Source organism: Carassius carassius, chromosome 18, assembly GCF_963082965.1.
Source record: "Carassius carassius chromosome 18, fCarCar2.1, whole genome shotgun sequence".
Taxonomy (NCBI): Eukaryota; Metazoa; Chordata; class Actinopteri; order Cypriniformes; family Cyprinidae; genus Carassius; species Carassius carassius.
Genome location: NC_081772.1, coordinates 19,226,408 through 19,249,847, shown reverse-complemented (window position 1 = coordinate 19,249,847; position 23,440 = coordinate 19,226,408). Strand labels below are relative to the sequence as shown.

The window sequence follows — 23,440 nt, the reverse complement described above, 5'->3', positions numbered from 1 at the left end:
CTCACTGGTAAAGACCTTTTTTTTTAATTTAAAACCAAATTTAAAAACTAAAATACTGAATGCTGATTAAGAAACCTCTTATTGAATGTGTGTTGATTGTGTTGTTTGGACTGTAGATCCATGCAGTTATTGCCTTTAATTTCACATGGTTACAGTTAATCTTTAAATTTAAGGCCAGTTCTATGTAGTTTCAATCCAATTCAAAAACAAAAGCTAAATGCTGATGTCTGTATCATCTATGTTTGTACTGAATGTAGGCTACTTACTGTGCAGTTACTGCTGTTAATTTCAGATGGTTGCAGTTATTGTTTTCAATAGCCAAAAGCCAGTTTGGCCTATTAAATACCAAATAAACATCTTGTTTATGCAGACTTTCCTTCTTTCTTGTTTGTTGTTAAAGATAAAAAAAATAAAATCAGAAATCGGTATCGGAATCGGCCAGTTTGCTTGTAAAAAAATCGGTATCGGAATCGGCCATGAAAAATCATGATCAGTGCATCCCTAGTTTTTATTTCAATTTTAGTCGTATTACAGTTAGTCATTTTAGTGCTTCAACTTAAACTTATTTCAGATAGTTGCAAGGGCAAGATGTCTAATTTTCATAATTTTCCATCTAATATTTATATTTCATCAAAGAAAAACAGTTTTAATAGTTAAACTTTGGTTTTGGGTATTGATAACAACATTGCCATTTTGCATTTTGCCAGAGCAAAATTTCTAATTTTTGTTTAGTTTATGTATTTAATCCAATGTTTGTATTTTATTATCTTTATTTCTGCTAACAAAAAATGTTTTTAAATAGTTTGTTTTGGTTTGTTTTAGTTAACAACAGATTTTTGTTTACTAAACTGGCCAATAATTTGGCATTTTGAAATGATCAACATCCAGTAACTGCCTACAGAAGTCTGAACTTCAGAACTTTCAAGTTTTTTTTTTTTTACACTGTTACACTATGTATAAAAATGTTTTATTTAATATCTTATTAAAATGCATTGTTATGTAATTGTGCATTGTATATAATGTACAATTTATGTTAAAAATAAAAAATATATAATTTTTAATTTTATGTTTTTTGTTTTATTAAAACAATAATAAAATGCTGAATCTAAAAGGGCAGTGTTTTAACTATTTTAATGAAAGTTCATATCAAACAAGCTAACCATATTGACCTTTACTTTATACATTCATCCTAACAATCCTCTTTTTAAAATCCAGCTGACAATGAATCGTGACCAGAAGCTGTTGAATCAGCTGGGTTTCTCTGATGAGCAGAGTCTGACGGTAAAGAGCTCAGGAACAGGCACTCCATCAGGCAGTTCAGCGGACAGCTCTGCCTCCGCCAGCTCCAGCAGCAGCGGGGTCTTTAACTCGGCGTATGCTTTGGAGCAGGTACATACATATACTTATTGAACTGACAACTTACAATTTCTTGATACTTATTGGATCAAGTACACATTGAACTGACAACTTACAATTTCTTGATACTTATTGGATCAAGTACACACTAACTGAGCAAGTACACACTTGTGTACAGAATACATACACTACCTTTCAAAGGGTTAGGGTCTTTAAGATTTTTTAATGTTGTTGAAAGAAGTCTCTTATGCTCACCAAATCTGCATTTATTTGATCAAACATACATGAAAAACAGTAATATTTTGAAATAATAAAAAAAAATGTAATATGATCCTCCAGAAAACATTCTAATATGCTGATTTGGTGCTCAAGAAACCTTTTTTGTATGCCAAAAACAGTTGTGCTGCTTAACATTTTTTTCTTACGATATTACGAAGGATTACCACATTTGATCAATTTAAAATGTAAATAAAATTGATTTTATTCAGAAAAAAAAACAATAAAAACTTAGAGACCTCATCTGAAAAGTATTGTCTTAAACTTACTTTTTTTACTTTGCTAACCCCATCAATACTTTATTAAACTCAAGTGTGTGATTGCAGGAGAAATCTCTTCCTGGTGTGGTCATGGCATTGGTGTGTAATGTCTTTGAGATGCTTTATCAGCTCGCCAATTTGGAGGAACCCAGGTAAAATCCCACAACCCCTGCAAGTTTTATTAAGTTATTTAAAAGTATAGTTCACTCCAAAATTGGAATTCTGTCATTATTTATTCACCCTCGTTATTCTAAACCTGTATGATGTTTCTTTTTCTTTATTCTTTGAATTTATTTGTTACCCCTCCATCCTAGAACATTCCTGCATCTCACTCAATCCTATTCCATTATCATTTATAGAACAATTGTTTATACACTTATTTATTTGCCAATTTGTAATTCTCCTGTAATTTTTTTTTTTTTGTCTGTGTGTTGTTGTCTCTGTTTACTGGAAGCTTATGTCACTAAAACAAATTCCGTGTATGCGCAAGCATACTTGGCAATAAAGCTCTTTCTGATTTCTGATTCTGAATGGTCAGTTTTTCCTTTCTGTTTGTGGACATACTGTGCTTTTAGTGATTTCAGTTGACTTGTATTAACTGTGTGGTCTTCTTGTTCCTGTCCAGAATAACTTTGCGTGTCAGGAAGTTGTTGCTGCTTATCCCGACTGACCCAGAGGTACAAGACGCCCTTGATAACTTTGTGCCAAAAGAGTCCAGCGTCTGGAGTCACCAGGTACCTGAAAGACACTCTTTGACTTGCATAAAAGTGCATAAATGTGTCAGTTCAAGCTTAGAAAGCAGTTTCCATATTGATAATATGAAATTAATTATGGGAATTATTTAATAGTTTAGATGAGTTTACTATTTGGAAAATTGTAATGGTAAATAAAAAGTAGGTATTAGGGCTGTGCAATTAATTTTGGCCTCCAACGATCATGAAAATACAATAATCGAGATAAAAGATTATTGCGGCCCATTCTGCCCCCTTTTTGCAGCGCTGCACTTTTATTCCTCCATAAAAGCCCAATTTCCCGTGCAAATCAGTAAAATCATGTAACATGACATTTGCATAATGTGACACGCTTTGGTCAAGGTGCGTGCCTAAACGCTCAAATACACGCAAAAATTTGTCAAAATGCTGCGATTATTCATGTATACCTTCGTCGATCATGTAATAAATGAACATAAAGAGTTAAGAAAGAAAATACGTGCCTTACAGTAATTTGGATCCGTGTGGCTCTTAAAGTAACAGCGGGCTATTTTCCTGCTGCGACTGTGTGCTTATTAATCAAACAACAAAAGACAAATTTATAAATCGCACACTGCTCTTGAGTGAAGGACTTCTGTAGCTTTAAGAAACAAAAAAAGTGTAATTCTTACAGTTAAGACTGCAGTTTATTTTTAAATTAGATTTCTTAATTAATTTCTGTAGTAGGCTGTAAACTGCTTGAGACTTGCATAAAATAAACATTAAAGCACAGTTTGTTTCATTTATATCTTTTTTAGTCTATTGCATTCGTTAGTTTAATAATTTTCAATAATTTTGTGGACTTTTTGTTTGTTTGTTTGAAATTCCGCTGGTCTCTACAATGTAGATGTCATGGCAACCTTATTTACAGAAAATACATATTTGATATCGATCACTCTCTTTAAATAAATCACTCATATAAAGTTTTGGTCATATGGCCCCCTCATAATTGTGTTAAATAATCGTGATTACAATATTGACCAAAATAATCGTAATTATGGTTTTTGTCATAATCGAGCAGTCCTAGTAGGTATGACTGGTAGTTAGGTGAAATAGTGTCAGATGTGAACACAGGCTGAATGACTCAGCATGTTGAGCACTGTAACAGTCATGTGACAGTATTTTAAGTAGGGTTCACACAGAGGCCTGTGTCAGACAGTAAATAACACACTCTCTCTCTCTCTCTCTCTCTCTCTCTCTCTCTCTCTCTCTCTCTCTCTCTCTCTCTCTCTGTCTCTCTCTCTCGTCAGAAAACTCTGTTTACGCTGGGGTCTGGTTCTCAGGCTTCAAAGTCTCCATCTCTGTCCAGTAAACAGCAGCACCAGCAGAGTGCAGCGTCCATCCTGGAGTCTCTGTTTCGTTCCTCTGCCCCTGGCATGTCCACGTTCAGAGTGCTTTATAACCTTGAGGTACATGAAGAATTTTTGATTCAGTAGTGTATTAAGTATATTAATTACCACATTTTTGTAACAGTGTTACAATGGTTGTAATAATGAATTTTCAAATAATTAAAAAACCTTAAATTTTTTAGGCTTTTTCTATATTCACACACTCACCACTATCTTCCTTACAGGTGCTGAGCTCCAAGTTGATGCCCACATCTGATGATGAAATGGCAAAGACCAGTGTTAAATCTTTCTGTGAGAACTTCCTCAAAGCGGGAGGTCTCAGGTAGCCGTCTGCTTTCTTCCCACTCTTACACTACTCCTTATGTTGATAATTCTGCAGTCTTAATATGGCTGTATATTTTGATTATTAATTCTCTCAGTGGTGCCTTGTCTCTCTCTCTCTTGTCTCAGTCTGGTGGTTAACGTCATGCAGAGAGACTCCATCCCCTCTGAGGTGGACTATGAGACCAGACAAGGAGTCTACTCCATCTGCCTGCAGCTGGCCAGGTGCAGTCTCATTTATCAGTCTGGCTGTCTTCTCTTTCCCTGTTTCTCTATTTTGTTATTTTGTTCACATCTTTTCTTTGAATTCGGCACTCCAAGTGATGGGCATAGTATATTTAAAAAAAGAAAACATTGTGTTTTTATCCAGTCTTTTTTAAACCAAATGCAAATTATAAACACTGTGTGTTTGAGAACATCCCCCTAGAATCTTTGCAATATTTTTATGGTTCCTAAGAAAAATATTAATAATGTTTCAGAATATAAAAATGATTTCAAATGATACAGTTTATATGTTTCTACTACTCAAGTGCAGTACCTCCACTGACATTTAGGTGGCCAGTTAAAATATGTCTATGTAAGCCTAAAGGCTTGTTCACGAATATCGTGCACGATTATTGCCACCGTTTAACGCCTTGTGACTAAACAAATGGCGTCGATGTGAATGTGCACACCGCAAGTCAAAACGCATGCACAAAATGCGAGGCGTAAAAATGCCTTTTTTTAAATAACGCCTCAGATTTGGTTTTTTTTGTTTTTTGACGCGCTGCATTAAAAACTGGCCTACCAATGAGATTGGCGCATTTGTACACGTGCCTGGAGCTGCTGAAGTTATAGTATAACATGACTTGGTTGTGCTCGAGCACAAAACGTTCTTGCTGAGCACACTTGATACCTAACGATAAACAGGAAGTATGTAGATCAAGAAAATGCATCGGGCAAGATGAATGTAGAGCTGCTGGTCTCATTGGTGTCTGAATGCAAAGGGCTTTATGACAAACGTGATAGCAACTACAAAAATCTCGATAAGAGGGAGTTGTTATGGAGAGGAATTTCAGACCAAATAGGACTCTGTGTACTGTGGTATTTCTGTTTTTCATTAAGCGCCATCTTATGTCAAGGAGTGAATTTGCACGTTCACTCTGCTCATCGCCAGCAAAAATCGCTTGAATATGAACACAAAAGATTCGTCGAAAAACATCAGCAATAAGCGCATGCGATAATTGCCCCAGTGTGTACGAGGCTTGAGACTATAGTGGAAACTTCTAGATGAAACATATACAACTATTACAAAATTAATAAGAGAGTGCTGTAAACTTTCTGAAGTTACACTGAAGTCTATACGGGTTAACAGGTGTATTTTTTATAGCTAGCTTAGCCATTTAATTTAGTTCTGAAATGTATCAGCAAAGTAGTTCCATCTAATTAAATATGCACTGCCGAACCCAGGCATGTGTGCTTGTAATTCATTGTAAGTATGAATTTATGTGAAATATTTATATGTAATATGTATTTTGTTTGTGATTTACTAGAGTATTGGGTCCATTAGCTTAGCAGCGAGCTAATGTCAAAGTTGTGAGTTTAGCTTAAAGTATACTTCAGTTTTTACATGAATTTCATCATATAGTATGCGTATACTGTACGCATGCTACCAGGTCCACAAAGTTGCAACACTGGCTGCCTGTTTTTCTTAGACAGTTAGTTTACCTGTACAAAAATAGCCAGTTATACTGCTTTATTGCAAACGAGTATTTGTAATAATATTATTTTAACTTTAATTATTATCATGATCAAAAACACTCTGGTTTGTAGTGTAAATAGTTACACTGCTAGTTCTTTCTTCTAGTTAAGTGTCAATAGCAGCTAATGCTAATAACTTCTTAGCTTAGCTTGTTTTAGGCTTTAGCATTTGTTAAAGGACTTGCTCTTTGTCTCCTCCTGTAGGTTCCTGTTGGTAGGACAGGCTATGCCTAGTATGCTGGATGAGGAGTTGAGCAAGGAAGGTCTGGACACTCTGTCCTCTCGGCCGTTTCGTAACGCCGGGCGGCAGAGCGGCCGACAGCTCTCCGTCTGCGGGACTCCAGAGAAGTCCTCCTACAGGCAGGTGTCCATGTCTGACAGATCCTCCATCAGAGTGGAAGAAATCATCCCGGCCGCCCGCGTCGCCATACAGGTGTGAGAGAGCATCCGATGCTTCACTAAACGATTTATTTCTGACCTTCTTTGACTTCTCTGGTTTGTCATTTCAGACAATGGAGGTGGGAGACTTCACTTCCACAGTGGCATGTTTCATGAGGCTCACCTGGGCGGCAGCTGCAGGCCGACTGGATCTGGTTGGAAGCAGCCAGCCAATCAGAGAGACCACTAACTCGCTTCTCCCGCTGGGTGTTCGTAGCAGGGTCAGCAGCACAGGTGAGACTCTAATCGGTACTGTATATCTGTCTTTTAGTTGGACTTATGCATCACTCTAAATTGTTGTGCTCGTGTGTGTGTTGCAGGAAGTAACTGCAGCTCGAGCAGTGAGGGAGAAGTCACCACGTTGCAGGCTGGGATATGCGTCAAACAGCTGTTTGTGTCCATCAAAGACACTATTATTGCAAGAGAAGCACTCTCTTTACTCGTCACATGCCTTCAGCTACGCTGCCAACAGCTATGTAAGGAAAAAATAAAGAAAAAAAAACTGACACATGCTAAATAAGGTTATGCATAACACTTATGGAGTCGATTTGTTTCCTGTTCTCTTTCAAGCTTCATTTTACTCTCTGCCTTCTGTGAATGATTTCATCATTGATATTCTGTTGGGGTCGCCCAGTGGAGAGGTCAGTGTTTGCTGACAAAATTAAACTTGTCTCTTATTAGAGTCTAGACGTCTAAACTCCTCCTTTGTTCACAGATCCGACATGTAGCGTGCGATCAGCTGTACACTCTCAGTCAGTCAGACACATCTGCATACCCTGACCTCCAAAAGCCCAACCTCTTCCTGCTAAAGGTGGTTCTGACAGCCCAACTTCCTCTCTGGTCCCCCACCAGTATCATGAGGGGCGTTAACCAAAGGTCAGACACACTAAACACACTTTATTTCTTTTTTTTTTTTTAGGAGACGAGTTAGTAATCTTACTTCTCTAAGTGTATAATGAAAGACAAATGAAATTCTTACTATAACAGGCCCACAAAGTAATAAACACTGTTGTAGACATTAGAAAAGCTCTGAAATAATATATATCTGCTGAGCTAAATTGATGATCGTGTTTTTAGGTTGCTTTCACAGTGCGCAGAGTATTTTGATCTGAGGTGCCAGCTACTAGATGACCTGACCAGTGAGTGTTCTGCCTTATTTTCAGAATATAAATGTCAGTTTTCACTAACAACGTGCACTTTGGTCTCCCATTATTTATTTTCTGATTATTCAGTCATTCCATGATTTTTATTATAATAAATATAGGCAATTGTAGTAAAAATTATTTGTAATTATTAACCAATTTAATTACGAAACCATATTTGAACCACATATAGAATATACATATAGAACCACTTTTTTTTTTCTTGCAGTCCTGTTTTTTTCCGTATTAAAAATAATAGTAATAACATTCATTAAAATTGTGATACTGTACATCATGTGGAGTGTTTCTACAGCATGCCGAAAAAAAACAATCTTGAGTTTTCTAGTGTAGTGTTGACTGCATTTATCAGTCTTCAACCCTGTTACCCAAGTTATTATTAGAAAATGAATATGTATATAAAATCATTTGTTTTTATGTCATTTAAGTTTATTGCTAGAAAATAACAGTGACAAACTTATATTTATGATTTCGGCACCAGGGTTGTAAATATTGAAAATTGATGGATAAAAAGCTTGATGATTGATATTTATAAGAGATTATTAATATTTTATGAACGTCAACTGAACAGTTCACTGAGCCACTTTTTCGTTCCCTCTGTATAAGTTCCAAATGTATCTTTTAGGTAGTGCCACTTGCTTTAGTCCTGCGGAATTTAAGAACAATTTTTGGATTCCTTCAGAAAAGCTCATGTGTGTCGTGTTCTCAGCATCAGAAATGGAGCAGCTTCAGATCAGCCCTGCGGTCATGCTGGAGGACGAGATCAGCTGGCTTGATAATTTTGAGCCCACTTGGACCAACGAGCTGGAGACCAGCGAGGCAGACAACATCCTGCTGGCCGGACACCTGCGCCTCATTAAAACCCTGCTGTCCCTCTGCGGCAGTGAGACAGAGCAGTTCGGTCAGCCACTTTTCAGATAAATATGACCGCATGATATACATACATGAAGAGCCGGATGTGGAGTTAACGTGTCTCCTTGTTAATGTTCTGCAGGTCCTTCTCTGATCCAGCAACTGTTGGATGACTTCTTGTTCAGAGCGTCACGAATCATCCTGAACAGTGACAGCTCATCTAGCACGACAGCATCTATCCACGACTTTCACCCAAAGTAAGTGGAAAAGCATACATTTAAACACATTGATACGCAAGTTGCTACAACTGCCTTTAGTAATTGTGTCTGTGTCTCAGGTGCAGTACGGTCAGCAGTCGTCTGGCGGCGTACGAGGTGCTGGTCATGTTAGCCGACAGCTCTCTTACTAACCTGCAGCTCATCACTAAAGAACTGCTGTCCATGCACCACCAATCCGACCCATCTCTCACCAAAGAGTTCGACGTGAGTCCTTATGGGCCCCATTTTAACGATCTAAACGCAAAGGTGCACTCAAGGCCTGTCCAAATCCACGTTTGCTATTTTAACGACGGAAAAACGATTGGCGCGACCGGGCGCATGGTCTAAACGGGTTGTCCCTATTCTCCTAATGAGTAATGGGTGTTTTTTGGGCGTAAAGTAATAAACCAATCAGAGTCTCATCTTCCATTCTCTTTAAGAGCCAGTTGCGCTCGTGCCATGACAGATTTTGTTATTTACACGGCGGAATTTGGCAAGCGCAAAGACAGAACGCGTCTCTGAGATGAAACGGAGCTGTTAGTGTGCGAGCAAATAGCCTAATTCTGATACATGTGATGACTATCCATTATGACATGTAGGCATTTATATATATATATTTATATTTATTTATTTAGCCTTCAAAAAAAATTGTATGCATTGCAATCCTTTAATTTTTTATATTTGGCATGTTTGTGTGCTGCTGTGCGTTCCTGTGTTTAATAAGCAGCGTGTACGCTCTTTAAATAACAAAGGACAAACATTGCGCCAGACTTTAGACCAGGTTTGAGCTGGTCTATGGCGCAGTCTATTTTCAGCTCATTAAAATAGCAATGCGCCAGAAGACACCTCTTTTTTTTTTAGACCAGCGCAAAAATGAGCGCAAATGCATTTGCTAATTAAATGACGTTTCGCTGGACGGGAAAATGTGAACGGCGCCCGACTGAAACTAGCAAACACACTTGCGCTGCGCCTTGCGTCACATTGCACTGGGTGTATTATAGGGCCATATATCTCTTGGAGGAAATAGAAATTATTTTTAATTGCCCTGTTCTGCTGTAAGAACTTTCAACAGATACTTGCATTCATTTCTGTGTCATTGTGTGTGTGTGTTGGCAGTATCTTCCTCCTGTAGACAGTCGCTCTGTGTCTGGGTTTGTGGGACTGAAAAACGGAGGTGCAACCTGCTACATGAATGCAGTGTTCCAGCAGCTCTACATGCAGCCTGGTTTGCCTGAGGTAGATGTTGCTCTCTTATCACTAGTGTAAGGTGAGCACACTCTCTCACCACTAGGTGACGTCCTAACCTAGAAGTAGTAGGAGTGAACTGGATAGAGGAAGGATCATGTGACACTGAAGACTGGCATTTTAGAAAACACTTATTTTAAATTGTACTAATATTTCACAATATTACAGTTTTTAATATATTTTTCATTAAATAAATGCAGTCTTGGTGAGTATAAGAGACTTTCAAAAACAATCTTACTGGCCCAAAAACATTTGACTGTTATTACTTACTACAATACTAATATTTTAGCTCAATTATTATTTTTATTTTTTTTGTGTACTAGTTTTTTTTTTTTTTTGGAGATTGTTGGTTGTTTGTCTATAATAGGTTAACATTATCAACGTTGTGTATGTTATAGGCTGTCTTGTCAATTGAAGATGACACTGAAAACCCAGAGGAGAGTGTGTTCTGTCAGGTGCAGTCTCTGTTCGGTCACCTGATGGAGAGCAAACTACAGTACTACATACCTGAGAACTTCTGGAAGGTGAGATCTACCTTTATGATTTGTCTGGAAACATTCGACAGTCACACAATCAGCTGAATTTGGAAAAAATTCTGGCACATGGCTAAAATACTCTAGAGAAATTTCTAATGTCAGATGAGAAAATTGATTTAAAATCTACTTTTATTTGATCTGTAGTTTATTAGACACTCCACAGCATTTGAGGAAAAAGATACCAATTTGAGAGGCTTACGTGAAAGCCATGCATATTTAGAATGCACTGTATTGTTATAATGTTTTTGTTGTTTTTATTTTTAAAGTAATGACAATGTACTTCATTGCTCTCATCATTTGGTCGATCTTGATGCAGATATTTAAGATGTGGAATAAAGAGTTATATGTACGAGAACAGCAGGACGCCTATGAGTTCTTCACCAGTCTGGTGGATCAGCTTGATGAACATCTAAAGGTACAGCTCACCTGAAGTCCCCTGCAAACTCAAATGCTCGTACACAGTCTGAAGTGGGTTTGTAATTCTCCTAATATCTTCCTCATAGAAAATCGGTCGTGAGCAGATCTTCAAAAACACATTCCAGGGCATTTTCTCTGATCAGAAGATATGTAAAGACTGTCCACACAGGTAAGCCTTAAAGGAACATATCACATATCGCTCCAAACCCAGTTTCCCAAGAAGACGTCTTAATAACATTGACTTGGGTGTGGTTTTTTAGGTATGAGCGCGAGGAGACGTTCATGGCTCTGAACTTGGGGGTGACATCCTGTCAGAGTCTGGAGATCTCTCTCGATCAGTTTGTCAGAGGAGAGGTCCTGGATGGCAGCAATGCTTATTACTGCGAGAAATGTAAAGAGAAGGTACAGTCTGATGTGTTTTCTCATTCATAAAGACCTGCAGGGAAATACAGGTGTACTTTGTGCTCACACGTTCTGTGTTGCAGCGGACCACTGTGAAGCGGACCTGTATAAAGTCTCTGCCCAGCGTGCTGGTCATCCACCTCATGCGATTCGGCTTTGACTGGGAAAGCGGTCGGTCCATCAAATACGATGAGCAGATCCGAGTAAGACGATACACAGCAGCAGCTCTGCTTCAGTTCACATGTTATGTAGTGTTGGCCTGCAACTAAAACTTATCAAAAAACTGTAAACAAAAACAATTTCCTTATACATTTGGGGTTGGTAAGATTTTTTCGTAAAGTGTTTTTGAAAGAAGTCTGTTATTTAATAATTTAGTAATATTGTGAAATATTGCAATTTAAAATAACTCTTTTCTTTTTGAATATATATTTAAAAAAAATTGTGATTTATAGGTTTTCTGCATTTATACTAAATGTATTTAGACTACTGCCATTCAGTTACTGAATAAACCATATAGTTATATTTTTACCATGCTGTATGTGTGGATTTAACTGTGATTATCATAATCTAAATCTGTTCTACTAAGGAAGACAAATTATTAATTTGTATAAAACTCAAACAGTCATAATAATTACATTTCTCCATTTATAAAAATGAGGTTGTGACAATTTGTACAGGCTTTACTGTTTTTGAGAATGAGCATTAATTTACATCTGCATCCTAACTCCTGCTACTACTACTGTCAGCTCAAGCTACTGTCAAATTTGCATTTCTAAGAGACAGAAATATTATTCATATTGGAGCCTGCACTGTAAACTGTGCTGCAGATGCTCAACATCAAAGTCAGGCAACACAAACCTGTTTCTTGATTTGATCCAATATCACTCGTTAGAACATGCAGAAACTATTAAATACATTTTTCTATTAAGATAATTATTAATTAAAGAGACGTTTAAAACCCCAGTTTATACTGAGCAGCAAAAATCTGCCTTGAAACTTTTTGACATTTATCATGATAATTACAGACATCGACTGATCTAAAAAATTGTATTGTGATGATTTTTTTGGCCATATCGCCCAGCCCTTTCTACTACTACCTATCCGTCCATCTGTCTGTCTGTCTGTCAATCAATCAATCAGGCTTACTGCAGTAGTCAGTGTTACTGGTAGTACCCGGTGTTTGGTCGTACACCAAATACATTACTTGCTGAATGCAGCACTGCTCCCACTGTCAGTGTGCTTTTTTTTTTTTTATAAATAAAAACCATTTAGTTCAGTTGGACAAAAGCATCTGCTCTGCTCCATACAGCGCACACTGCAGAGTCACAGCAGGAGTCAGATTTCACTGAGCACGTGTGAGAGGTGCTTTCAGTGCGAGCATATCAGGTGTACATGAGCATGAAGGTGAGCGCGGCAAAAATGATGAGGAAACAATAGCGGATGGCATGTGGTGTATACCATGCCTCGATTATTCGTTTTTGTTCAGAAATTCAGAAATAGCCTTCTCACCTGGAGTTGTTTATGAAGAACAGAAAGTCCATGCTTTTCTCAGCTCTTCACCCCTTCTCTTTAACATGTCTTTGGTTATTTATTTGGACGTCACAAGCCATAGCTGCATCAAAGAAAACTATTTTGTCCTCAGAATCCATATTTTATTGAATGTCTTGAAATGTAATGCTTACGTCAGAGCTAGTAAATTCGTGTCATGTGTCACTACCTCCGTACGATTTTTGGATAAACTCAATTGTGACATGCGAAGGCTCACGACATTCCGACCTTCAGAATCGCACCGTGTACACCCTCCTTAAGAGCCTAATTATATTCCTGTATGACAATGACAAAGCTATAATTTCAGCATCATTACTCCAGTTTTCAGTGTCACATGATCCTCCAGAAATCATTCTTACATGTGTTCAAGAAACATATTATTAGTGTTGAAAACATTTGTGCTGCTCATACTTTTTTTTTTTTTTTTTTTTGATGAACTGAAAGCATTTCCTTGATAGAGAATTTTATTTTGCAACAATGTAAAAATATTTACTGTTGCCTCTTATCAATTTAATGCATCCTTGCTAAATAGAAGTATCCATAAAAAAAATCTTACTGACCCCAGATATTTGAATGTTAGTATATAAAGGATTTGCATCTCTTTCAATAATTTGTGTTAATTTTTAGTTCCCCTGGGTGCTGAACATGGAGCCGTACACAGTGTCAGGAATGGCCCGTCAAGATTCAAGTGCAGATCATGGAGAAAACGGGAGAGGGGGCGAGGCTGGATCCGGGGGATCGCCTCGGAAGAAGGTCACCATCTCAGAGAACTACGAACTGGTGGGAGTGGTGGTCCACAGCGGACAGGCCCATGCAGGACACTATTACTCATTCATCAAAGACCGCCGGTGAGATTACAAGAGAGAGTGTCTATTAAGAGTTTTTGGGGTTTGTCTGGGTGGATGCTCTGTGTTTACTTGGTGGCCCAAGTTAAAGTAGAAAGTTTGATGACTTGGTTTGAGAGTTGGATGAAGATGGTAATACACCTCTTCTTATCAGGCCTTACAATTTACACCAAGATTTTCCAAGCTGGGATTTGTGAGTTGATAAATATCTAGTTCAGTTATGAAGCTCTAGGCTGATAGATCCCCTTTACATGCAGTCTGCTAGGAATGACATAATTTACTGCATGGCACAAGTTGATTGGACTCGTCTGCTTCACAGCAAGCTGCCCTTGGTGTTCTTCTGAAACCCTCCACCTCCCCAGCTCCACCTGTCCATGTTTGCTCTATAGCAGTTGTAGCATGTGTAGCAGATCTAATCCACCAAGACCAAACACTAACATTTTCATATCCATTAACATGCTAATACTATTTAGTTTGAAATCACTTTAAAATAAAAAACATTTTAAAATAAAACCCTTTTAAAAAAAAAAGATTAAACATTTTATTTGTTTTCCTCCATGTCATGTGACTGTTAACCTACATCAGAGGACTGTAAACATGTTAAAATGTTGTTCACTTATTGACATGCTAACTTCTTTGGGGGAACATCAACAAATATTTTAGGTTTTATTACAGGGGTTTGGCTTAAGTTTAGAAATCACTGATCTACACAAACAATATGAGTTTAATGCTCGAGTTTATTTCTAGGGAACAAATTCCCAAAAGTATAAAAAGTAATCGTATTGTTGCGTAAAGCTTGTGTTGAAAAAATCTCATAGGTCTTGTGTTTGAACAATACATAAATGAAGTTCTGCGTTATCTGTTTCAATAATACACAATCTATATATAGGGCATACTTCTGCAACTGTAATATCTGAAACATGTTTCTGGGAGGTCTTTTGCCTCTCTGTGTTGTGTGTATGTATGTGTATTTATGGGTCTCTGGGGGGCCATGCTTCTGTTTTTGGCAAGAGTGTTTTTATGAGAGCCTTAAACTGTCCCAGATGCTTGGCAGTGTGATGGAGCTTTAAACGGGCTATTTTTTTGAGGGAATGAAGGAATGTTTGGGTGACCAAGTAGAATTGAGCAATGTTTTTAATGTGCGTTTTTCAATGCTTTATTCTCTTTAAGGGGTAGTTCACGAGGACGCTGGTATAAGTTTAACGACAATGTTGTTGAAGAGTTTGACATGAACGATGAGACTCTGGAGTACGAGTGTTTTGGAGGAGAGTACAGACCCAAAGTTTATGACCAGTGTAAGTTATTAATATTTCTTTAAATCAATGTCAAAAATACTGGTACTTCAGCACCAAGTCGATAAAATAAACTGTGCACAAAATGAGGCCTAAAAATCGGTTTATTTTTACTGTGGTAATCACGAACCGATGACAAAATGTTATTGACTGGTTACTTTTTTCATTTATTTTGTGTGTGTGTGTGTGTATATATATATATATATATATATATATATATATATAAAAAATATTGATATAACCCAACTTAGATGGATTAATTGTCACATTATCATCGTCATTATCACTCATGGTGTTCATATTATTATATTAACATTATGCCACTGTGTTCACATGCTGTAGCTAACCCCTACCCGGATGTGCGGCGGCGCTACTGGAACGCCTACATGCTGTTCTACCAGCGCATCAGTGACCAGAACTCCCCCGTCCTGCCCAAAAAGAGTCGAGTCAGCATTGTGAGGCAGGAGGCAGAGGATCTCTCACTGTGAGTTAGCGTTTTACTTCCTCCATGAACATTGAAACATGGACTCTCTCATTAATGTTCATAATCCTTCACCTCAGGTCAGCCCCATCCTCTCCAGAGATCTCACCCCAATCCTCCCCACGGCCCCCCCGAGCCAACAATGACCGCCTCACCCTGCTCACACGCTTGGTCAAGAAAGGAGAGAAGAAGGGTCTGTTTGTGGAAAAGATGCCTGCTAGGATCTATCAGGTAGAGATTGTAAAGTCTTTTCATGCATTGCAATGCCAATGTGACTAAATATTCCGGGTTGAGTGGATGTTAAGGTCTGTCAACATCATTCCATACTATAACTATAATTATGTTATTCATATAGTGTTTCAGACACGTTGTTGTTTTCTCGAAACGTTTGCAAAAATTGACTTTTGGATCTGTATAGATGGTGAGAGATGAAAATCTGAAGTTCATGAAGAACCGAGACGTTTACAACAGTGATTATTTCAACTTCACACTGTCTCTAGCGTCTGTCAACGCGGTAAGCTCTGAGCATTCAGTCTCTTTTATAAGCTTTTATATTTCCTGCACACAAATTTGAGCTTTATACTGTTTTTCAGACGAAGTTAAAGCATCTATCGTATCAGGCCATGGCCAAAACCAGCCTGCAGCTGGCCGTCCAGTTCCTCTTCCACACTTATCTGCGCACTAAAAAGAAACTCAGGTTGGGATGATGCTTTAATTTATAGTACTTTAAACTCAAGACCTGTTTATACAGGGTTATTATTGGTAAACTATTACAAAGACAAGAACTAGTGGTCAAAAAAATATATATATTACATTTAATAGAAATAAAACAAAATATATTCATTGTATATATACATGACTTTATTTTTTCAATGTGGGAACCTGACGTCTTCTCTTTCAGGGTGGACACAGAGGAGTGGATCGCTATCATGGAGGTTTTGTTGTCCAAGAGCAGTGAGGCATGTCAGTGGATGGTCCAGTACCTGGTGGCACCTGAAGGACGGGAGATCATCAAGTGAGTAACATTATAACTCTATCCCCACTGGCTAGCAAAAAGTAAAACCAGATTGTTGACACACAATATAAAAATATCTAGAAAAACTAAATTTGAATTTTCTACTTAAATATTATCAAAATTTTAATTATATTTTAATTTAAAAGACAATTTCAGGTAGGGGGAAAAGCTTTTTGCTTCTCTCCTGAGGCCACAAGAGGGCGCATCGCGCAAAATATTATGCACGTTTCTTAAAAGCGTAATAAAACAACATGACTATCTTTGAAAAAAAGTTCTTAATGTTTATAAACCGTATATTATTAATAATGTTGCTTAAACAATTAGAAAAAAAACAGCACCATGCATATATGTATAGTTTAATCCAAAAGACCGAAATCCAGTCTTCATTTAAAAACATGAGATAAAGTGGGATGAGGAAAACCCGGCATGTTTTTTTTTAAGTTGAACTTGCATTGATTTCACATGGCTTTCTAAACTTGCTCTCTTGTGCGAGACGCGAGTGCAGCGCTGATAGATGTCCCTCTAGAAAATGCTCTCCGTGTGAACGGCTTGGTTTCAGTTTTAACGTAAACGACATCATCCCCACACTGATGCTCTCGTTTTCCGCAACACATTGAACGAACATCATAGCAGCGGCGCATCTAGTGGGTAGGCTAACAGAAGAATTAAAATGCAATGACACTTAACATCGTCGCTGCATTTCGTGCGCCACTGATAAGGCTGCCTGAAAAATTTGAATGCAAAAATGTGGATTTTTATTTTTTATTTGACGAATATTCGAAATTCGCATTTTCTTTCGTCCATATATCTATAGAGATTTCCACTTGGTAGTTCCACCAGCAGCTCTTAAAGGCTTCATTTTACATGATAGGCTACAATTATTAATAATTCCAAAAAAATTCCTTCATTTTGACAAGAAAAAACAAGGGAAGTATCTCTTGCTATTGTATCTCTCTCTCTTGCTAATATAAATCCATCCATCCATAAATCCACAGCTGCATTCTGTCAACCAAAAATGTGGGCCAGTCAAGGGATGTTAATGTTTAAAGCATTTAAGCATGATCTGAAGATGCCTGCCACGTCAAAAGGTGCTTCGGATTAGGAGTAAGGGGGTGTAGTGTCCTGCTACATGATTGGCTGCTTCGTATCGGATGTTAGGCCTGCCCCAATTATCACGCAACAGCTCAGCAGAAGCCAGGGAATGTTCCCGAACGTTTTATGATTGAGCTCTGACACACTTCCAACAAAAAAAAGCAAACGTTTCCCTTATCAATGGAGACCTGGAATTTCACAAAAAATTTCGCCCTGGAGGGAACCATAGATCTGGCTCTACAGGGAAAGTTTCCATAGACCTCCCAACCAGCTCAGATATGCCAGCATCCAGCGTCTCTTACCACATGTTCATGCAAAAAGTGGAAAACTGGTTCAGAATCAGCTGAATTAACATTGTTAATGAGTGAAGCTCATGAAGGACGTGTTGTTCTCTTTCTGTAGGATCTGTCTGTTGGAATGCAGTGTGCGGGAGGTCCGTGTTGTGGTGGCTACCATCCTAGAGAAGACCCTGGAGAGCGCTTTGTACTTCCAGGACGCTGGGTTGGACTGTCTTTTGGACATGCTGCTCTCTCTATTGGATAAGGACGTCCCGGATAACTGCAAGAACTGCTCTCAGTACTTCAGCCTCTTCAGTAACTTTGCCCAGAGGGTGAGAACGATGATGTCACTCTTATTGTCACTCTTGCTTTTCTTTTCCATAAAGAAAATATATAGAAAGCTCCAAAAAAAAAGCACCATGAAAGTGGCCCATACTGACAACTGATATTCTGTCTTCTAAAGCCACTCTTATTCACTGATGATGTGTTTTTAGGGATTTGGGCCATGTCAGCTGCTGCTGAAACATTCTGCTTATCGTCGGATGCTTGTCTTCCTCCTGGGACCCAACCGGCAAAACAACCAGGTATTTCTGACACCTTCTGTTAACACCTGACAAAGTGTTATTTGGCTTGAGAATATTGAGGTTTACTGCTTGCTTAAAGAGACAGTCCTCCCAAAAATGAAAATGTTGTAATCATTTGCTCCCCCTCATGGCATTCCAAACCTGTGTGAGCTTCTATTGTTCTGCGGAACACAAAAGAAGATATTTTGAAGATTGTTTCTAACCAAATCTTCGAAAGTGTTCTTTTTTGTTACACAGAATAAAACTAAGTCAGACAGGTTTGGAATGACATGAGAGTGCGTTAATGGTAACAGAGCTTTCGTTTTTGGGTGAACTGTCCCTTTAAGTGTTAATCTCTGTGTTTCAGCACCGGCGCTGGAGTTCAGCTCAGGCTCGAGAGTTCCTGCATCTTCACAACACTCTGGCCCTGATCGTGCTGCACACAGACCTCGTGCCTCAGAGGACGGAGTGTAAGAACACACCATTCCTGGACACACACCAGAGTTATTAATGAAAACAATTAGAAGGGTGTAAAAAAACCCTTGGGGGGAAGTCGTGGCCTGGTGGTTAGAGAATCGGACTCCCAATCGAAGGGTTGTGGGTTCGAGTCCCGGGCCAGCAGGAATTGTGGGTGGGGGGAGTGCATGTACAGTTCTCTCACCACCCTCAATACCACGACTGAGGTGCCCTTGAGCAAGGCACCGAACCCCCAACTGCTCCCCGGGCGCCGCAGCATAAATGGCTGCCCACTGCTCCGGGTGTGTGTTCACAGTGTGTGTGTGTGTTCACTGCTCTGTGTGTGTGCACTTCGGATGGGTTAAATGCAGAGCACAAATTCTGAGTATGGGTCACCATACTTGGCCGAATGTCACTTCACTCACTCACTCACTTAAAATGGGGGAAAATATAATCAAAAAATCGAAGTGGTAGTTTGCAAAAGAAATAAAATATTAATATGCAATAAATAGAAAATACTTTTTTTTTTAAAATACATTTAAAAAATAAATTAATGCTTAATATCCAGAAAGGATGCATTAAATTGATCAAAAGTGACAGTAAAGACATTTATAATGTTAAAAAAAAAGAACTTTCCATACATAAAAGACTCCTGAAATAAAAATGGATCATGGTTTCCACAAAAATATTAAGCAGCACAATTGTTTTCAAAGTTGATAATAATCAGAAATGTTTCTCGAGCAGGAAATCAGCATATTGGAATGATTTCTGAAGAATCATGTGACACTGAACAGTAATTTTAAATTGTAATAATATCTCTTAGCATAACTGTTTCTAATAAATGCAGCCTTGGGGATTTTAGAAAATCATACTGATCCCAAACCTTTGAATGGAAGTACATCTCTTCATTATATTTCTCTCTAAAAAATGCCTTTTTAAGTAACCAAACTCAGCTCCATTGTTTGTTGAGAGACACAGAAGCAGGTAATTCACACGCAACATCTATCTCTCTCACGCTCTCTAAGAATGGCCATATTTGAGAGAAAAAAGAAAAGTTTCAGTTTGGCCTTTTTGAATTATTGGGGGGCACTTATCAGTATGCAGTGTTCCCTATTGCTCACATGCCAGTGATTATTTTGTTGGTTCGAATCAGATGCCGAGCCCTTGTTTAGATGTTTATGGTTCTTTATGTGTGTGATGAGGTAACGCTGGTGTGTTAATGCACTTCTCATGTGTGTTCAGCTCAAGGAGTGTTCAAGCTCGCTTCATCAGGACTGGTGGCTCCATCTTCACCCCTCATGTCTCTACATCCAGACGTCAACACGTCGCTCTTTAAAACAGAAGGACAGGTGTATCTCATGGAGGTAATGCTGTCTCTTATTCTCTATCCTGTCTGTCTGTATTGCACAATACTGACTGAGACATGTCTTTCAGGTGATGTTTGCCATGCGTGAGCTGTCCGGCCCATTGTCGTTTCTCATAGAGATGATCACATATTGCTCGTTCTGTAACGAACCTTTCTCACTGGGAGTCCTTCACTTACTCAAGGTCGGTACTCTGACTAGTTTAAACCTTTTAAATGACAATAAATAAATAATTTATAGGTGCAATTTATATTTATAATTAATCATTTATTATTTTTAGAATTATATAAAAATATATTGGTGTATGTACATTGTGTAATGTGAAGAAAAACCATATACAGATATACAAACCTGAAGAAATCTCTGCAGGAAAATAGATGTTGAGCTGAGCCCTGCCTGTTTTTACACAAAAAAAAAGCAAGCCTACAATAATCTTTCTTATGACATGTTCCTGTGACTTGTAGAACCATCTGGAAACGGCTCCTCCTCATGAACTGAAGAACGTCTTTCAGATGCTCCTAGAGATCCTGGTGAGTGATGTCCGTGTGCTGTCTTGAAAACTGTTTTTCGGGTAGGATGGAAAGATGTGATTTTCTGATTTTCTCCTCTCAGATGCTAGAGGACCCACTGCAGTCTCAGAGGCTCAAATATGCATTTGAATCTGATAAGGGCCTTCTGGGTAATAACTATATCATATGGCTCTATCAGTGTGAGTAGGTGTAAGATTAAATTAATTTGTACTATTATGTGATTCTCGTTCTTTCAAAGCTTTAATGCATCAGAGCAACAATGTGGACAGCAGTCGCTGCTATCAGTGTGTGAAGTTCCTGGTCACGCTGGCTCAGAAGTGAGTGTAGAACACGGGGATCCAATTAGGGATACACAATATGAATATTGACATAATTGAATGTAATTATATATAATACAATTGTGTGTTAGGCATATATGATATAAAGCTGCCATTTTGGTTATTGGCCAATATTGGATGGATGGATGGATGGATGGATGGATGGATAGATGTACAGTAGAAAAGATAACTATTAGTAAATTACTATGTGAATTTGTAAGTCACTTTGGATAAAATCATCTGTTAAATGACTAAATGTAATGAATCTGAATAAATAACATCTAATATTGCCTGCTTCCATTATCTGCATAATAATTATGGCTGATACTATTATGGTCAGTGATAAATTATGCATTCTAACATGATTTAATGAACTGTCAGTGTTTCTGGCAGCATTGTTAAATGTCTTTGTGTTTCTGTTAGATGTTCTCCAGCTAAGGACTATTTTAAAGAGCTCTCAGGACATTGGAGTTGGGCAGTGCAGTGGCTTCAGAAGAAGGCAAAAGACCACAGACACACACACACACACACACACACACACACACACACACACACACACAATCCATTACTTCTCTGTTGTGAAAGAGCATTCATTATTGAATCCCTCTTCTGTCCTCTTTCAGATGTCTGAGCACTACTGGACGCCTCAGAGTAACGTATCGAACGAGACGTCCACAGCTAAAACCTTCCAGCGCACCATCTCGGCACAGGTACGGCACTCGCACTTTTTTTACATTATGCATAACCAGAATAAACTCATGGATTTGTCAAACTTGAAATTCTAACTTGATGGTTTATAGCTGAAAACATTTTTCTTCTGAAAGGATTGTTTAGATGTCCTGTAAAATTCATTCAAGTTCAGTGAGCGCTGGTTTTTGTGTTTAGGACACTCTAGCTTATGCCACCGCTTTACTGAATGAAAAGGAGCAGTCTGGCAGCAGTAATGGTTCAGATGGCAGCCCAGCCAATGAGAACTCAGACAGAAGCCTCAGACAGGTAGAGCTCTTTCTGTCATTAATTCAGCAGTCCGTTATCAGTTATAAAGCAGTGTCAACAGCGATATGATAAAATACACCAGTGTTTAATAAATAATTACATTTCCTCTTTCACCATTTCTCCCTCTCTTTTTCTCAGGGATCCGAATCCCCAATGATGTTGGGTGATTCTCGAAGTGATCTAGAAGATGTGGATCCATAACGCTTCTTATTGTTTTTGCGCATCAAAACAACACAAAAAAGTTACCCTCCGATGGCAAAATGTGGCTTTAAACAGACAATCAGAAAACCGCAGTTGAACTTCTAGGGATTGGAAATGGAGCGACCAGAAGACGCCAAAGGGCCCGTCGGAGCGCTCGCTCTTCAGGCATCCTCGCACGAGAAGTAAACAGAGGCGAATAAATCTCTTTTTTTTTTTTTTTTTGGTGGTTAAAGACTGGCTGGATGAAATACGAGTTCAGGTCATGCAAGTGATTTAAATGTTTCGTCTGACTTGAGTTCTTTCAGACGAGCAAGACTAAATAAAAACGGAGGCGTTCGTTTCCTTGACGTTTTTACGCCGAACTACTATGGTGCCAGACGGTGTGTTTTAAAAGAAGTCAGCGTATATTTGCCAATGTAATTAAGTAGATACTATTCATGAGAAATGTAAAGATGTGTTCCATATGTGTAATTTCAAATGTAAAATAATATTTTTAAGAATTCTTTACTGATTCCTTTTTTTGGTTCTGTTTGAGAGGTGCCTCAAATGTATTCGAGAACAAAAAAAGGAACCTGCCAAGTCTCTGAGAGTCAAATAATCACACCGGTTTTTCCCTTCTCTTTCCTGCTGGTATTTTTTAAATGCACTTTATATTTGAATTCAATTTGAGACAAATTCATCACGTGAAGACAGTTGGACGGATGTCCTTCGCTGCTCTCTGTCCATCAATTTTCTCGGATTGGAACCGCATGCAGCAAAAGACACAAGCTGTTTACACCAGTGCTAGACAGAAATATGATGGCGGACATTGAGGACTAACCTTACAGCGCAAGACATATTGGATCAGCAGATGAGTCCGAAGACACATATGCAACACATAGAGACGCTACTGTCCAACGAGCTTTTCTTCTTCCTGAAAGACAATGAGTGCTACTATTAGCAGAGTTTGTTATTGAGAAACTGTTTCACTCTTTCTGTTCGTATGTTTTGATGTTGTCTTGTGCCTGCTCTGGTTGGAAGGTCTAGGGACGTGAAGACACTTTTCAGGGGTAATTTACCAAATTTGTCACTTCTTTTTTTTTTTTTGCCTGCATCTTTTCTGTT

At 38.4% G+C, this 23,440-nt stretch overlaps 1 protein-coding gene across 1 annotated transcript in view; it reads left to right on the top strand.

The window, feature by feature from the left end:
• usp24 (ubiquitin specific peptidase 24) overlaps positions 1-22,723 on the top strand; it is a 62,014-nt gene extending 39,291 nt beyond the window's left edge. The window contains exons 27-66 of the mRNA XM_059498930.1: positions 1,216-1,389; positions 1,959-2,044; positions 2,518-2,626; positions 3,892-4,050; positions 4,215-4,312; positions 4,441-4,536; positions 6,256-6,484; positions 6,561-6,723; positions 6,810-6,965; positions 7,060-7,130; positions 7,205-7,365; positions 7,567-7,628; positions 8,359-8,550; positions 8,644-8,758; positions 8,839-8,983; positions 9,875-9,994; positions 10,402-10,527; positions 10,856-10,954; positions 11,043-11,125; positions 11,217-11,358; positions 11,442-11,561; positions 13,534-13,754; positions 14,922-15,046; positions 15,386-15,527; positions 15,605-15,755; positions 15,943-16,038; positions 16,118-16,221; positions 16,426-16,539; positions 18,034-18,241; positions 18,404-18,493; positions 18,840-18,942; positions 20,171-20,292; positions 20,363-20,476; positions 20,757-20,822; positions 20,905-20,971; positions 21,061-21,139; positions 21,563-21,638; positions 21,763-21,849; positions 22,025-22,135; positions 22,274-22,723. Of these exons, the coding sequence (XP_059354913.1) occupies positions 1,216-1,389; positions 1,959-2,044; positions 2,518-2,626; positions 3,892-4,050; positions 4,215-4,312; positions 4,441-4,536; positions 6,256-6,484; positions 6,561-6,723; positions 6,810-6,965; positions 7,060-7,130; positions 7,205-7,365; positions 7,567-7,628; positions 8,359-8,550; positions 8,644-8,758; positions 8,839-8,983; positions 9,875-9,994; positions 10,402-10,527; positions 10,856-10,954; positions 11,043-11,125; positions 11,217-11,358; positions 11,442-11,561; positions 13,534-13,754; positions 14,922-15,046; positions 15,386-15,527; positions 15,605-15,755; positions 15,943-16,038; positions 16,118-16,221; positions 16,426-16,539; positions 18,034-18,241; positions 18,404-18,493; positions 18,840-18,942; positions 20,171-20,292; positions 20,363-20,476; positions 20,757-20,822; positions 20,905-20,971; positions 21,061-21,139; positions 21,563-21,638; positions 21,763-21,849; positions 22,025-22,135; positions 22,274-22,336 (4,845 nt within the window). The 3' untranslated portion in view covers positions 22,337-22,723. The remainder of the gene's footprint in view (positions 1-1,215; positions 1,390-1,958; positions 2,045-2,517; positions 2,627-3,891; positions 4,051-4,214; positions 4,313-4,440; positions 4,537-6,255; positions 6,485-6,560; positions 6,724-6,809; positions 6,966-7,059; positions 7,131-7,204; positions 7,366-7,566; positions 7,629-8,358; positions 8,551-8,643; positions 8,759-8,838; positions 8,984-9,874; positions 9,995-10,401; positions 10,528-10,855; positions 10,955-11,042; positions 11,126-11,216; positions 11,359-11,441; positions 11,562-13,533; positions 13,755-14,921; positions 15,047-15,385; positions 15,528-15,604; positions 15,756-15,942; positions 16,039-16,117; positions 16,222-16,425; positions 16,540-18,033; positions 18,242-18,403; positions 18,494-18,839; positions 18,943-20,170; positions 20,293-20,362; positions 20,477-20,756; positions 20,823-20,904; positions 20,972-21,060; positions 21,140-21,562; positions 21,639-21,762; positions 21,850-22,024; positions 22,136-22,273) is intronic.
• The last annotated feature ends 717 nt before the right edge of the window (positions 22,724-23,440 follow it).